The sequence below is a fragment of the Pleurodeles waltl genome, chromosome 10 (genome assembly GCF_031143425.1).
Source record: "Pleurodeles waltl isolate 20211129_DDA chromosome 10, aPleWal1.hap1.20221129, whole genome shotgun sequence".
NCBI classification, from domain to species: Eukaryota; Metazoa; Chordata; class Amphibia; order Caudata; family Salamandridae; genus Pleurodeles; species Pleurodeles waltl.
The window spans coordinates 742,114,328-742,131,590 of NC_090449.1; the positions used below are offsets into that span (position 1 = coordinate 742,114,328).

A 17,263-nucleotide genomic window follows, 5' to 3' on the forward strand; every position below is an offset into this window, starting at 1 on the left:
AAATAATCTATCAACAAAGCATACTGTTTTCTTCTAACTTATAGCACTCAAAAATAGATCCAGAGTTAGATGAAAACAAATATACTAAAATGAACAGTCAATATACAAACACATCTAAAGAAGTTATCATACAAACATTTGCAAAGCATTCCCCGCTGTATTAAAAATTTGATAAGACATTTTATGATTAGTTCTTTAGAGGGCATTATTTATTACAATGTTCAACATGAACTGCTCCAATATGAAACAAAAGGTTGAATTGTAAAATATAGCAAATTATGTAAATGAAAACAACAAGTGTTTTCCTTTGTTTAACATGTTTATTACAACAGATACAATTCACATCTGACTATCTCGCATCCTCTTTCCCTCCCACAACCATGTTTAGAATTTTGGGGCTAGCTGCTTTATATCTGGGCAATAAATGTCCTTTCAGCACGCATGCCCAGCAGAACTTTAAAGTCCATACTTATCGGGTGCAAATGGAAATACATTTCAATAATTTATACAAACAAGTGGGTTATGCTCAATCACTGCAATTTAAGCTACTGTACAGAGGAATGAAAAGATTATAGAAAAAAGTGCCATAGCAACAGTGCCTTAGAGTTAGAAGCATGACAAATGGATACAACTGGATAAAGGGTTATTTCGGAAGTAACTGGAACAGAATGAGAACATTTATCTGCAACAAAAGAAAATGTAGCACTGCTTCTGAAAAGGGTTGAAAGTGTGGAAACAGCGGTTTCATGATATTTTTTTAATTTTTTTTACATTGCCCGAACTGTCCCAGCCTAAGACATGGCTCGGTGCTGGCATTGACTAGAAGGGAGAAACAAGATTTCTGAATGATAAATTAAAAAAAGCAAATTTTGCAGACAGGTTTATATATAAAAGGCTATGTTTTTAGCCACCTCAGCATTGATTAGTTTGGATGTCAAAGCTCCGATACACATGGCTTTCCATGGCTCCACTTCTACAAAACATATTTACAACGTGAAGGATACATCTACAAGAAATCTACAGTTCAAGGGTTTCACAAATCCATCTTGTATCTTTCCCCTGAATGGACTCCCTCGTGTCCCCTTCCATTGCTACATCCTCTGCCCAGCTCAACGGTCCAAAGTCTACTTAAATGCAGCTCAAAATGTTGAGACTGAGCAGCCAAATGTACAGTTTCCACGCTGAAAACACGTGCAGTTATTCACGTCTCACACCATGAAGGAATTTTGATTCTTTAATTTTTCAAGTTCTTTAATTTGTTGTCGCAAAAACAGTATCCTGCAGTAAAAAGCATTTTTGAATTAGAATTAAAATGCACTTGTTCAAGTAAAAAAATTAAAAACATTGCAATATGCATGACAAATTATGTTCACTAAAAGTAAAAGGGATTAATCTTTGCAATTCGTTCTTATGTGTCTCAACTGTGTCAGTATTTATGCTAACGTTCCACATAATGGATGTAATGAACAAGTTACTTACCTTTAGTAATGTGCTTTCTAGTTGAGACTATTTAATTGCAGATTCCTCACTGTTGCAAGCGTGGATACTGGAACTTTAATGCAGTACCTCTGTTTTGTGCCGGTAAGTAGCACCGGGCAACTTTGCACTGATGCTGTTCTGCTCTGAAAATGAGGTGTGGAGCCAGTAAAGGTGCCACTCTCCTGTGTGTTGTCCATTGCCTTGTAGGCTGTCCACACCCCCAAATGCAGAGCCCCAAAAGCAAACTGGTGTTTACCAGTGTGCAGCATTTTAGACTTAAAATCTCTTCAATGGACCGAGCCCAATTCAACTACAGGCAAGTACAGTTTGTTGAGCGAGGCCAGGCTGTAATTGTAACATCTATCACCTCGAAAGTAAGGTTAAACACATTTAATTGTCACTGCTCAATCTCCAAGCATGAAGGTGAACACTTCTGAGGCTCTGGTATGAGACCCTATCCTCTTGTTGCAACCACAGATTATACCAGAGGGGCAGCCTGAACTGGCAACAGATGCTCATGCCTATGAGCTCTGGATACTATACTCACTGTGCACAATTCCTAGCCACTAGGATGACTTAGGCCCGGTTGTTCTTGATCTTCAAAACACAGGACAGAAGAGGTATCAGCAGGAAGGCATACAGGAGTCTTACACCCCTTCATAGGTGGAACACACCTGAGAGAAGAGAGAGAAATTCCAACGCGCAGAGCTGCTGACATTGTTCGATCTGTTCTGGCAAAGTAATCGAGCCAAGGTTATCCCCACGTTTGCAAGACATCTTCGCCACCTCAAGGTGCAAGTGCCACTCGTGACCTGCTAAGTGTCAGCTGCAGAGTTAGTCTGCTGTTCAAAGATCCTGGTAGGTAGTTGATGGTCCAGCCCTTTTTTAGAGGTGCAGTCTCTCCTGGCACAGGGTTCAGGACTGCTAGTTCTAGTGCACTGTCCTTGGTTACAGAATATGTGAGTAGGAAGGCTGTGTTCACAAAAGGCTGGCAGCCCTGCTGATGCTGAAGTGGTTGACTGAATGCAATGCCCCTGCCTGCCTGAGCCATATTATGATAGAGAAGGCTGCTGGGGTTGGTGGTGGGGAGGGGGTGATATTTTGGGGGAGAGAGGGGTGAAGAGTGTCAGTAAGCGGGAAAGGGGGCAGACAAGCCAAATGAGAGGAGCTGTGGCCCTGTTTTCTTTGAATCTTTGAAGCGCTCCAGAAGAGTCTGTTGTCAAAAGGCACGTCCAAGAGGGATGACTGTACATGGCCAGGTAAACCAATAGATCTCAACCACAGTGGAGTATCAAAGCAACACTAATGCCAATGGTTCTCCCAATAGAATCCATGGTATCAAGGCTGCAAGAGATTGTGAACTTGTTGTGGTATTCCACTCTGAGGTCACGGTTGACATCATGGTGGAATGCAAGCACGAGTGAAGGGAGAACTACGAGGGACAGAGACAGAGCGGAGCGGTTAACGCCTCCTCCATGTTTTATGGTTGAGCCTTGTTTAATTGTTTATTTTTCCAAAGTTCCCATACTTCACCCATATGAAGTGTACTTTGTTTCATTGGTGACTAGGATGGGATTCACTAGCATTCGCTGAGACGCTGTTTGGAGCAGTCTTCATTCTTAAAAGGATCGTTTTTTTCTGGATGCGAGCGTTTTCTAAATGATTCTGGACCAGCTCAGAGACGGTATGTTTTTTTTTTTTTAAGTATTCAGCGCTGTGGGTGGCCTCATTAACTTTTCACGGTTGGCTGCTTGTTGCTGTTTAACCCAGGTGCGAGGAGTATCTCCTAGGAAACCATTCTCTCACACGTCCTGGCCTCCCTTACAGCCTCTTCCTGACTCCTGGCAGTCTCTCTGGAAATCTTTTCAGCAGCGTGCTCGATTCTTTTCCTTTTAAGTGCTTTCGGGGGTTGCCATACCGACCGAACAGTCTCTTCCTGATTCACAACAGCCGGGGGCTAAAGAGTGAAAATGAAGGTAACCATAAAAACCACAGAATCCTGCATCTTCTGGGTTGAGAGATAACTTCAGTGTATTTATAGCGCTCACACCGTAAGACACTGTAATCCCGTTTACACAGGTCTGCGGGCGCTAGAGGACTACGAGTCAGAGACATGAGCCCCCATCTCTCACCGTGGACAATGCTTACAGTGTCTCGGTGTCACACGGAATGTGACAACGTCTCCAGTGTGTGTCATGCGTCTGCCCTTCTAGACTGTCAGACACCCTGGACACAAGGGGGACAACTCAGCGGGTTTGAGCTCAGAAGCTGAGGAAATCAAAAGAATTTACTAGGACTCCAAACACCCTCGATCCTTTTGTTTTCAGTGCTTTGTTTCGGTGGTTGTCATACCAACTGAAGCCATTTCATTTTTTATGAAGTTTATTTTTCAGAAGTTGAAAGAAAGAGGAGGCTGCAAAACTAGCTGCTCTCCCCTCAGGTAAAACGGGCTGCTCTTCCTTAGCCACCTTTCAAGTTCCCTGATGTTGGTGACTCTATTACCCCTCACCGTGGATTATCAATAGTGTTGCAGTTCTGACTTCAACTCTTAACTTTACAGTACAAAGGATTCCCTTATGTGCACAGTTTGCTGGCCTCAGTCCACGGTGCAAAGGATTTCGCTGATGTACACAGCTTCCTGACAAGTTTCTACGGCATCTGAACTACTGTCACATTATTGGTGTACACAGCACTTGTACTCTTTCATGTACTTTGGTGACTTCCTTAATCTTGCTTAATAGTTGATGCTACATTTAATTTGTGTGCGTTCTGTACGTAATATCCTCTTTCAAATAAGCAGAATGTTCCGGCACCTCCTTTTTCCCTGTCATCTCCTGGTGAGCCGCCCATTAAATGGGCTAAATGGAAAAAAGTAGTTGAGCGATATGCAAAAGTGTGTGGAACTTCGTTGAGTGCTGAAAGGAGGACTGCTTTATTACTTCACTGCCTGGGCTCAGAAGGTCATGAGGTGCTTGATCATTTACCAGATATTCCTGACAGTGAAGCAATAGATCTCAATGAGTATGAAACTTGTATACGCAAGTTGGATATTCACTATCTTCCCAAGGTGAGCACTATTTTAGAGCGTTATTACTTTGGGAAACGATTACAAAGAGAAGGTGAATGTATTGAGAATTATGTGACGGATCTCAGACGTCTTACATCAACCTGTACATTTTTTAACTGAAAGAACTTGAGATCAATTCATGTTAGGGTGTCACACCGAGAAAGTACGTGAGGAGCTATGGCTTAGAGATGAACCTCCTCTTGAAGAAGTGCTTGCTATTGCTAAGAAAATTGAACATTCTTTGAAATGTGTTGATGCAATCAAGAATGATATGCCCAATCAGGTGTGTGTGGTTGCAAAAAATACTGGTACCTCTGTGGATGTTAAAAGGATAGCAAGGGACCCACTAGAGATAAGATGTTTCAGATGTGACAAATTGGGGCATTTTGCAAATGATAAAAGCTGTCCCGCTATAAATGCAATATGTACATTTTGTAAAAAACTGGATCACTTCTTTTCAGTTTGCAAGTTGAGAAAATCTAAACAATCTGTCTTTGAGGTTACTACTAAGGATAGTGAGGGTGTGTGCCCTGCGGATTTTGACTGTGGACAAACTGTCTTACAGATTGAAACTGGTAAGTGTGTTGGCCCTCTGGATTTTATTCAGGTTGAAGGCAAAAGAACCAGAGTTCTTTTTGACTCCGGTGCCAAGATCACGATTATCTCTAATGATTTCTTCAATCTTCATTTAAAGGACACTCTTGTGTTGCCCAAACCTGATATTAAGCCATGCGCCTATGGAGGTGAACTTATACCACTGCATGGATATTTCATAGGCTTAACTGAATATAAAGATCGCTAGGTCTCTGGCAAGGTATATGTTTCGAAGAAGGGTGATAGTATTATTAGTTGGTGGTATCAAAGGGACTTAGGAGTTATGTTAGATCCCACTTCTGATAATCCCATCATATTAAAGTAAACGCCTCCCGTCAATGCAGTGGTACAACAGACAGATTTAGATCTACAACAAGCCCTGCGTTCTGAATGCCCTAATGTATTAAAAGCAAATTGGGTTGTTTGAAGGGTTATAGGCACAAAATAAACATTTGTCCAGGTTCTGTGTCAGTTTGTAGCAAGGTGAGGAGTGTTCCGGTGAACATGAGAGGAAGTGCAGTCTGAATTGAACAAACTCAAGAATCAAGGTGTAATTGAGGAAGTGGAAGGTACTGCTTGGTTAGCCCCTGTGGTTACAGCTAGAAAGCTTAATGGTTCCCTTAGATTATGCATCGATCTCAGACAGCTGAACAAGTGTGTTGTGGTTGATAAGTACCCCCTACCCAACATTTCTCAATTGCACATGATGTTGGGCGATGCTAAGGTGTTCAGTACCATTGAACTAGCATCAGCCTATCATCAGATTCAGCTGGATGAAAGGTCTATGGATCTCACTGCCTTCATCACACCCTTTGGCACATTCCGATATACTCGTCTCCCCTTTGGGCTAATTTCAGCTGCCTGTTTTTCAAAGGGTTATGGAAAAAGTTTTGAAAACCTTGGAAGGGGTTTGTGTTTACCAAGACGACATTTTAATGCATGGCAGGAACAGGAATGAACATGATGTAAGAGTCAGGCAGGTTTTGAAGAGGTTGTGTGATCACAATTTAACTGTAAAGTTTGAGAAATGTAAATTTGGTATGGAAACCATGGACTATCTCGGCCACACCATAACGGGTGATGGGGTCATACCCAAAGCTGATTTGGTTGACAATATTCAAAACATGGTTCCTCCCACCTCTAGGGAAGAATACTATCATAAGTTTGTTAAGAACTTCGCTGAGGTTACTTATAACATGAGAGGCTTGTTAAGGAAGGGTACAAACTTTGTATGGACTGAGGAGTGTAAGAAGGAATTTGAATCAATGAAAAGGTGGCTCTAGTTCCTAAACTTAAAAATTTTGATCCAAAGAAAAACTCAACAATTACCACTGATGCCAGCCTCAAAGGTCTTGCCGCAGTCTTACAGCAGAATCGGTGTGGCCAGGACAATACCATTATGTTTTTGTCTAGAAGACTTAAAGGTGCTGAATCTAGGTATTCTATAATTGAAAGGGAAGCCCTTGCAGTGCATTGGGCTGTTAAAAAACGTAAGGATTGTTTGTGGGGTACCAAATTCATTATTAAGACTGATCGCAAACCTTTGTGTGAAGTTTTCAACAAGAGAGGTATCGATTCTATATCCAGATGGGTGATTGACTTACAAGAATATAACTTTGAAGTAAAGTACACCCCTGGAGTGGAGAATGTAATTGTTGATACCTTGTCTAGGTTAGTGGGAGAGGACAGGATTAATCATACTGACAGTGATACCTTTGAGGATTTTACGAATGAGGTGTGTGAACTTGATTGTGAAACTATTTCAAAGGATAGATGACTTGAAGAGGTCAAGGGTGATGTCATTCTACAGGTCATAGATCGAATGAATCACGGTTGGTCACACAAGAGTCAAGGGGGAGATCTGTGTAAAGACTTTTGGATGGTCAGGGATCAGCTAGCTTCTAGGGAAGGTTTACTGCTACGTGGTACGAGGCTGATTCCTCCTGTTAAACTAAGGGTGGATTTACTCAACTTGGCTCATGAAGGTAATTTGGGTATCTCTAAGACAAAAGAGAGGCTACGGTCTAGTTATTGGTGGCCAGGAATGGATGTACAAATTGAATGCCTGGTAAGGGAATGTATGCAATGTGCCATGAGTGAGAAAAGTAGGAAGCCAAAACTCCAACCGATTATGATAACAGATCGCCCAAACAAACCCGAACAAACCATGGAAAGACATTGCATTATATATTTTAGGACCAATACATAATGGTGGACAAGAAAACTACGTCGTAGTTGTGAGGGATATGTTTTCACGTTGGCCTGAAATTTGTTTCTCCAGAGGTATTGAAACTGGACATGTTATAAAGTTTTTGAAAGATCTGTTCATGAGGGAAGGCATTCCTGAAACGTTGCTTACTGATAATGGCGTGCAGCTAATATCTAAAGAAATTGAGTCATTTCTTGTTGAGTGTGACATAAGGCACAAAAAGTGTGCCCTGTACCATCCGGAATCCAATGGTAGGATAGAGAGATTCAACAGAGTATTGAAAGAAACTATTTCCTTGGCTAAATGTGATGATAGGAATTGGCAGGAGGAAATAATCAAAAGAATTGGGGTATACAGATTCACACCACAATCTACCACAGCTATGTGTCCTTTTGAACTATTTCGGGGTAGACGTCCCAATACCATACTCAAACCATCTTGGGTCAACACGTTCTTGGGGAATGACAATCGAGCTGTTGATGACAATATCAGGAAGGAAAGAGAAGACGTCAAAGCGAACAGTTGCAAGATTTATTTTGATCACAGACATTCTGTTAAAGTGACAAAAGTAAATATAGGTGACATGGTTATGATAAAACGTCCTGGTTTTCAATCTGGGGGTAATAGGTTATCTAAACTAATGAAAGTCATTAAAGTCTTCAGCAATGCCATCAGAACGGATGATCATTGTGTATGGAATCTGAACAGAGTGGTCCTGTATAAAGGGAAGGTTTTACAAGATGTGGAACAGAAAGCCAACTCACAAAAGGAAGAAGACAACATTCCTATTGGTGGGTCATTAAGAAGGTCTGATAGGAAAATGCGAAGCCCTGCTTATCTAAAAGACTAAGTGTAATTATTATGTTTAATTCCTTTGGGGTTTTCCAAAGGTTATCAGTGGTGCATATGTTTCTCCTGTTACCTTTGGTTCTTGTGCAAACATTTGTTATGATCTTTTCATAATTCTTTTGTTTTGGTATATAAAGGAGGGGGGGTGTGGTATTCCACTCGGAGGTCACGGTTGACATCAGGGTGGAATGCGAGCACGAGTGAAGGGAGAACGACAGAGACAGAGCAGAGCGGTTAACGCCTCCTCCGTGTTTTATGGTTGAGCCTTGTTTAATAGGAAAATGAAAATGTCACTTACCCAGTGTACATCTGTTCGTGGCATCAGTCGCAGTAGATTCGCATGTTCTGCAATAGCTCGCCATCTGGTGTTGGGCCGGAGTGTTACAAGTTGTTTTTCTTCGAAGAAGTCTTTCGAGTCACGGGACCGAGTGACTCCTCCTTTTGTCTCCATTGCGCATGGGCGTCGACTCCATCCTCGATTGTTTTTCCCCGCAGAGGGTGAGGTAGGAGTTGAATTGTAGTAATAGTGCCCATGCAATGGAGTGACTAAGTATGCACTTATTTAAGGTTGAGATGATACATATATAAATAATTGAAGGTAACTTCCAAACTGCTACAGGCTCCCGGGGAGGCGGGTGGGCACATGCGAATCTACTGCGACTGATGCCACGAACAGATGTACACTGGGTAAGTGACATTTTCAGTTCGATGGCATCTGTCGCTGTAGATACGCATGTTCTGCAATAGACTAGTAAGCAGTTATTTCCCCAAAAGCGGTGGATCAGCCTGTAGGAGTGGAAGTAGTCTGAAATAATGTCCTTAATACAGCTTGACCTACTGTGGCTTGTTGTGCGGATAACACGTCTACACAGTAGTGCTTGGTGAATGTGTGAGGCGTAGACCATGTGGCTGCCTTACATATTTCTTGCATTGGGATGTTTCCTAGAAAGGCCATGGTAGCACCTTTTTTTCTGGTTGAGTGTGCCCTTGGTGTAATGGGCAGCTGTCGTTTAGCTTTAAGGTAGCAGATTTGGATGCATTTAACTATCCATCTGGCTATACCTTGTTTTGAAATTGGGTTTCCTGCATGAGGTTTTTGAAATGCAATAAAGAGTTGTTTAGTCTTTCTGATGTTCTTTGTTCTGTCAATGTAATACATTAATGCTCTTTTGACATCTAATGTATGTAGTGCCCTTTCAGCTACGGTATCTGGCTGTGGAAAGAACACCGGAAGTTCCACTGTTTGATTTAGATGGAACGGTGAAATAACCTTTGGCAAAAATTTAGGATTGGTCCTTAGGACGACTTTATTTTTGTGTAGTTGTATAAAAGGTTCCTGTATAGTAAACGCCTGAATCTCGCTTACTCTTCTCAGGGAAGTAATGGCGATGAGAAATGCCACCTTCCAGGTTAGGAACTGTATGTCGCAGGAGTGCATGGGTTCAAAAGGTGGACCCATAAGTCTAGTTAGGACAACATTTAGGTTCCATGAAGGAACAGGTAGTGTTCTTGGTGGTATAATTCTCCTAAGGCCCTCCATGAATGCTTTAATGACTGGTATTTTATATAGGGAAGTTGAATAGGTAGTCTGCAGGTATGCAGATATTGCTGCAAGGTGAATCTTAATGGAAGAGAAAGCTAGGTTAGATTTTTGTAAGTGAAGCAAGTAACCCACTACATGTTCTGGAGTTGTGTGTAATGGTTGTATTTGATTAATATGGCAGTAGCAAACAAACCTCTTCCATTTACTTGCATAGCAGTGCCTGGTGGATGGCCTTCTTGCTTGTTTTATGACTTCCATACATTCTTGGGTAAGTTGTAAGTGCCCGAATTCTAGGATTTCAGGAGCCAGATTGCTAGATTCAGCGATGCTGGATCTGGGTGTCTGATCTTTTGGTTGTGCTGTGTCAACAGATCTGGCCTGTTGGGCAATTTGATGCAGGGTACCACTGATAGGTCTAGCAGCGTTGTGTACCAGGGTTGCCTTGCCCAAGTTGGTGCTATCAATATGAGTTTGAGTTTGCTTTGACTGAGTTTGTTTACCAGGTAAGGAAGGAGAGGGAGAGGAGGAAAAGCGTAAGCAAATATCCCTGACCAGTTCATCCATAGGGCATTGCCTTGGGATTGTTTGTGTGGGTATCTGGATGCGAAGTTTTGGCATTTTGCGTTCTCCCTTGTCGCAAACAAGTCTATCTGAGGTGTTCCCCAGAGTTTGAAATAAGTGTTCAGTATTTGGGGGTGAATTTCCCATTCGTGGACCTGTTGGTGATCTCGAGAGAGATTGTCTGCGAGTTGATTTTGTATCCCTGGTATAAACTGTGCAATTAGGCGAATTTGGTTGTGAATTGCCCAATGCCAAATTTTTTGTGCTAACATGCTTAACTGCGTGGAGTGCGTCCCTCCCTGCTTGTTTAGATAATACATTGTTGTCATGTTGTCTGTTTTGACGAGAATGTATTTGTGAACTATTATTGGTTGGAAAGCTTTTAGTGCTTGAAAAACTGCAAGAAGTTCTAGGTGATTGATATGCAGTTTTGTTTGATGTACGTTCCATTGTCCTTGTATGCTGTGTTGATCGAGGTGTGCTCCCCACCCTGTCATGGAAGCATCTGTTGTTATTACGTATTGTGGCACTGGGTCTTGAAAAGGCCGCCCCTTGTTTAAATTTATGTTGTTCCACCACAGAAGCGAGAGGTAAGTTTGGCGGTCTATTAACACCAGATCTAGAAGGTGACCCTGTGCTTGAGACCACTGTGATGCTAGGCATTGTTGTAAGGGCCTCATGTGCAGTCTTGCGTTTGGGACAATGGCTATGCATGATGACATCATGCCTAGGAGTTGTAATACCATCTTTGCTTGTATCTTTTGTGTTGGATACATGCGTTGTATGATGGTGTTGAAATTTTGAATTCTTTGTGGACTTGGAGTGGCTACTCCCTTTGATGTGTCTATTATGGCTCCCAGGTATTGTTGTACCTTGCGTGGCCGAATCTTGGATTTTGTGAAATTGACGGTGAACCCTAGTTTGAAGAGGGTTTGTATGATATGATTTGTGTGATTTGAGCACTCTATTAACGAATGGGCCTTGATTAGCCAGTCGTCTAGATATGGGAACACATGTATTTGCTGCCTTCTGATGTGTGCAGCGACTACCGCTAGACATTTGGTAAAGACTCTTGGTGCGGTTGTTAATCCGAAAGGCAGTACCTTGAATTGGTAATGTATTCCTTTGAATACAAACCTTAGGTATTTCCTGTGCGATGGGTGAATTGGTATATGGAAATAAGCATCCTTGAGGTCTAAAGTTGCCATGTAGTCGTGCAGCTTTAGCAATGGCAATACTTCTTGTAGTGTGACCATGTGGAAGTGGTCTGATTTGATGAAAGTGTTGACTACTCTGAGGTCTAGGATTGGTCTCAGTGTTTTGTCCTTCTTTGGTATCAGAAAGTACAGTGAGTAAACTCCTGTGTTTATTTGTGTGTTTGGCACTAATTCGATTGCATTCTTTTGCAATAGTGCCTGCACTTCTATCTCTAGGAGATTGGAATGGTGTGTTGTTAAATTTTGTGCTTTTGGTGGTATGTTTGGAGGGAACTGTAGAAATTCTATGCAGTAACCATGTTGGATAATTGCTAGAACCCAAGTGTCTGTAGTGATTTCCTCCCATGCTTTGTAATAATGACCTATTCTTCCCCCCACTGGTGTTGTGTGGAGGGGGTGAGTGACATGTGAGTCACTGTTTAGTAGTAGGGGTTTTGGGGCTTTGGAATCTTCCTCTATTTCTAGGGAATTGCCCTCCTCTATATTGTCCCCGAAAACCTCCTCTATACTGTCCTTGGTAACTGGACGGTGTGGCTTGTGAGGTGCTGGCTTGTGTGCTTTGACCCCGAAACCCCCCTCGAAAGGGCGGTTTACGGAATGAGCTGTAATTCCCTCTGCTCTGCGGGGAGTAGAGTGCGCCCATGGCTTTGGCAGTGTCCGTATCTTTTTTGAGTTTCTCAATCGCTGTGTCCACTTCTGGACCGAACAGTTCTTTTTCATTAAAAGGCATATTGAGAACTGCTTGTTGAATCTCTGGTTTAAATCCAGACGTTCGGAGCCATGCATGCCTTCTGTTAGTTACAGATGTATTAATTGTCCGTGCAGCTGTATCTGCAGCGTCCATGGAGGAGCGGATCTGGTTGTTGGAGATGGCCTGTCCCTCCTCAACCACTTGTTTTGCCCTATTTTGGAAGTCTTTGGGCAGATGTTCAATGAGATGTTGCATCTCGTCCCAGTGGGCTCTGTCATAGCGCGCAAGTAGTGCCTGGGAGTTCGCGATGCGCCACTGGTTTGCAGCTTGTGCTGCGACTCTTTTACCAGCTGCATCAAACTTGCGGCTTTCTTTATCTGGGGGTGGTGCATCTCCAGATGTGTGAGAGTTGGCCCTTTTCCTAGCTGCTCCTACAACAACAGAGTCTGGTGGCAGCTGTGTTGTGATGAAAGCCGGGTCTGTAGGAGGCGGCTTATACTTTTTTTCCACCCTTGGTGTGATTGCCCTACTTTTGACCGGGTCCTTAAATATGTCTTTTGCGTGCCGGAGCATACCAGGGAGCATAGGCAGGCTTTGGTAGGAGCTGTGGGTGGAGGAGAGTGTGTTGAACAGGAAATCATCCTCGACCTGTTCTGAGTGGAGGCTTACGTTGTGAAATTGTGCTGCTCTAGCCACCACCTGAGAGTACGCGGTGCTGTCTTCTGGTGGAGATGGTTTTGTAGGGTATGCCTCTGGGCTGTTATCTGACACTGGGGCGTCGTATAGGTCCCATGCGTCCTGGTCTTGGTCACCCTGGCTCATGGTGGTGTGAGCTGGGGAGTGTGATGGCGTTTGTGCTGGTGAAACGTTAATCACGGGCGGAGGAGAGGGTGGTGGTGTAACTCTTTTCACCACTTTTGGTTGTGGTGCTTGTTCCGTCTGGAACTCCAACCTTCTCTTTCTCCTAATGGGGGGAAGGGTGATTATTTTTCCTGTCCCCTGCTGAATGAAGATACGCTTTTGCGTATGGTCCGCATCCGTTGCTTGTAGCTCTTCCTCAAACCTATGCTTCTGCATTTGGGAGGTTAGCGAGTGCTCTTCTGTATAAGAGCCTGAAGCTGGGTCGCTTGCAGTTTGTTTCGGCGTCGAAACTGTGTCTGCGTGTTTTTTCGGCTCCGAGGTGACTTTTTTCCTTTTCGGGGCCGAAACCTCTCGGCGTCGATCTGTTTCGGTGCCGCTGTCTCGGCGTCGAGCCGTGTCCACACCGGCATCTCGGTGTCGAGGCTTGTCTCCAGCACTTTCTCGGTCCCGAGAAGGCTGCGTGCCGGTGTCTCGACCGGAGTCGGACGATCTCGGCACTGTTTGGGCCTTTTTCGGTGCTGACGGTCGGTCACCGATTTTATGGGTTGAGCCATGGCCTGATGGCAGTGGCGTCCCCTGGGCCTTGTAAATGTTTCTTTGTGTGGTTTTCGACGTCTTACTCACGGTTTGTGTATCGTCGAATCCTTCGGAGTCTGAGTCTTGGATCGAGAAGGTACCTTCCTCTTCCTGTTCCTCGAACTCCCGTCGGGCTGTCGGTGCGGACGCCATTTGAAGTCTTCTGGCTCGACGGTCTCGGAGTGTTTTTCTGGACCGGAACGCACGACAGGCCTCGCAGGTGTCTTCGCTGTGCTCAGGTGACAGGCACAGGTTGCAGACCAAGTGTTGGTCTGTGTAGGGGTATTTATTGTGGCATTTGGGGCAGAAACGGAACGGGGTCCGTTCCATCGGCGTTCTTCAGCACGCGGTCGGGCCGACCAGGCCCCGACGGAGGATCGAAAAATTACCCCGAAGGGCACCGGAGCTCTTCGATCTTCGATGCGGTGTTGAATGTAAGTATGCCGATCCCGAACGCAACAATACCGACGAAAATCTTCCGAAATTAACTATTTTTTCTGTTCCGAAACTCGGAGCGACAGGAACACGTCCGAACCCGATGGCGGAAAAAAAACAATCGAGGATGGAGTCGACGCCCATGCGCAATGGAGACAAAAGGAGGAGTCACTCGGTCCCGTGACTCGAAAGACTTCTTCGAAGAAAAACAACTTGTAACACTCCGGCCCAACACCAGATGGCGAGCTATTGCAGAACATGCGTATCTACAGCGACAGATGCCATCGAACATAAAGTTTCCACACTTCACCCATATGAAGTGTACTTTGTTTCACTTGTCTGTGCCACAGCCATCCTGTCTGGCTTGGGTTAGCACAGGATGAAGGTCTTCCAAGACAACTGGGAGGACTTGATGAACAGAGACTTAAAATGCGAGAGCAGTGGCCTAAAAGACAGCTAGCACTGTCTGACTGGAGAGACAAACTTGGGGAAGAAAATACCTTCTATGACTCAATATCCGGGGGAGTAGTCAGGAAGACATTAGGGTTTGTCTTTCGGGGGGAAGCTTCCACCACCAAGCTCTTAAGAGAAGAATGCTGGGTCAGAAAAGCAAGATCCTCTGCGCTGGGTGAGGATGGAACATCTGCCAGTATATGACGCCACCTATCAGTCCCTTAATTCTTTTTTTTTTATGTCCGAGGCATGCTGGAAGGCACCAAGAGAGCTCCATAACACCAGTTATGGAACAAAAGAATCGAAACTACATACCTAATGATCATATTATCAATGGCACTATTTCAGAATGGGAAAAGCATGAAGGAACATTTAGTATCCAGGAGAAGGAAAATATTACGCAAGCTTTAAGCTCGTAGTATGTAGTGCTGTAGATTCACATGCTCTTCATACACCTATCTAATGCTGGGCTTGGACATTTACAACTTGCTTTTCCTTCAACGTTTTTCTAAGTCACAAGGTATAGTGACTCCTCCAATGACAGGTAATGCACATGGGCAATGGCTTCAATGTTAGATTGTTTTCCCACCCAGCTGGTGAGCATTTAGACCTAACAAAGAAGTGAAAGATGACGACACTGCAAGTGAATGTCGTAAGAAAAGTAAAGCAAACCATCTGCAACAACCAAAGGCTTTCGGGGAGGTGTGTGGGTGCATGTAAATCTACAGCGCTACTAACAAATGCTTAAAAAGTGAGTAACATTTTTCGTTCGTGGCACGTGTAGCTATAGATCAGCATGCTATGCACAGATTTCCAAGCAGTTCTCCTTTAAGCAGTGATTAGCCAGAACATGTTGCAGAAGATTAAAAGTGTATGGGGTACAGCCTGGCCCACTTGAGCTTGACAACGTACTAGTACATCTGTGATTGACGACGTGGTAGTACATCCACACAGTAGTGTTTGGTAAACGTGGAGGCCTCTTTCTTGCATGTAGAATGTGGAATAGGGGGAGCAGGAAGCTGCCTTTTGGCTTTGGTGTAGTAGGTCTGAATGCACTTGACTAGCCAGTGAGCTATTCCTGCTTTTGTCTTTGTGCGGTTTAGTGTAGGCGACAAATCTTTTGCATTTTACATAATGGTTTTGTCTTATCGATGTAGTACATGAGAGCCCTTTTGACAATGTGTAAGGGTTCTCTCTGCCACAGCATTCAGGTGTGGGAAGAACATGGAGAGTTCTATTGTCTGGTTCAGGTAGAAAGGGGAGACCACCAAGGGCAGAAACTTTGTATTAGTTCTGAGTACTACTCAGTCAGCATGGACCTTAAAAAAAGGGATCTTCTAGGATGAAAGCTTGCATCTCACCTAAATGCCTGAGAGAAGTGATTGCGACTAGATTGCTCACCTTCCATGGGAGAAGCTGGAGAAGCCACTTATGAAGTGGCTCAAAAGGGGAATCCATGAGCCTTGTGAGGACTAAACTGAGGTAACAGGATGGGGCTGGCGGCAATATGTGGGGGGATGGCCCTCTTTAGTCCCTCAATAAAGGCCTTAATGACTGGGCTCTGAAAAATAAAGAGTGCTCACTGCTCTGTAGATATGCCGTGACTGCAGCAAAATGCAAATGAAAGGTAGTGTTAACAATACCTGAGCGTTGCAAGTGAAATAGGTAGTAGACAATATCTTCTAATGCTGGTTTTAGAGGATCAGTGAGTTTGGGTAGGCAGTAGTGGACAAACCTTTTACACTTTGCCGCACAGCAGGCTCAAGTAGCGGAATGGCAAGGCTCGGAGGATGAACATATGCTCAGCTGGCAGATTGAGGCAGTTAAACTCTGACCTCAGGACACAAACGGCTAGGTTGAGCTGCTTGGGGCCAGGGTGTCTGACTGTGCATTGGTTTCTGTAAGATGATCCTGCCGGTGGGGGAGCTTCTCGTCGTGAAGTGCTTCAGACAACTCTAGAAGAGTTGTGAATCATGGCTGTGTAGCCCACGAGAGAGCCAGCAGAGTAAGGAATGCCTGCCGTAGCCTTCGGACCACAAATGTAAGTGAGAGGTGTAGGCAAATATCCCTGACCATGTGATCGAATGTGCATTGCCCATGAACTGTGGAGGTGGAAAGCTGGAGGGAAAGCTTGGTGGTTTCAGCGGTTGCAAACAGATCTACATTGGGGAATCCCAAACACTGCAAGTATGGGAGTCTGACTTGGGGGTGGAGTTCCACTCATTAACTTGTTGCAGCATCCTGCTGAGCGGGTCTGGGAAGATGTCTGTTCCCAGAAGGTACTCTGCTAGCAGATGTACCTTGTTGGTGGATCCTCCAACGTCAAATGTCCTGTGGAAGTGCTCAGAGCTGGAGAGAATGTGTCCCCTTATTTCCCCAAGGTAGTACATGGCAGTGATGTCTGTTTTCACTAGGACTGCTTTGCGATGGACATGGCAGAAGAAATCTCTTTGAGCCAGTTGGACTGCCAGTAGTTCCAGATAACTGATGTGAAAGGTTTTCTGAAGGGACATCAACCAGACTTGAACAGTCATATCTTTGAAATGTGCCCACCACCTTGTGAGAGTTGCCTATGGTGATGGTCACTTGGAGAACACGTGTTAGGAAGGGTCTGCCCTGCTATACGTTGTTGCGGTTCCACCACGGCAGAGAGCAATGGCTGCTGGCCCAAACCAACACTAGACCCTGCCAGATACCCTCTTGCTTGTGAACACTGTGCCGCCAAGCA

At 44.2% G+C, this 17,263-nt stretch overlaps 1 protein-coding gene across 9 annotated transcripts in view; it reads right to left on the bottom strand.

The window, feature by feature from the left end:
* Positions 1-300: 300 nt before the first annotated feature.
* The window catches only part of WAC (WW domain containing adaptor with coiled-coil), a 554,026-nt gene continuing 537,063 nt past the window's right edge, over positions 301-17,263 (bottom strand). For all 9 annotated transcript variants that reach the window (XM_069211302.1, XM_069211303.1, XM_069211305.1 and 6 more), the window contains one exon: positions 301-1,278. In XM_069211302.1, the coding sequence (XP_069067403.1) occupies positions 1,209-1,278 (70 nt within the window). In that variant the 3' untranslated portion in view covers positions 301-1,208. The remainder of the gene's footprint in view (positions 1,279-17,263) is intronic.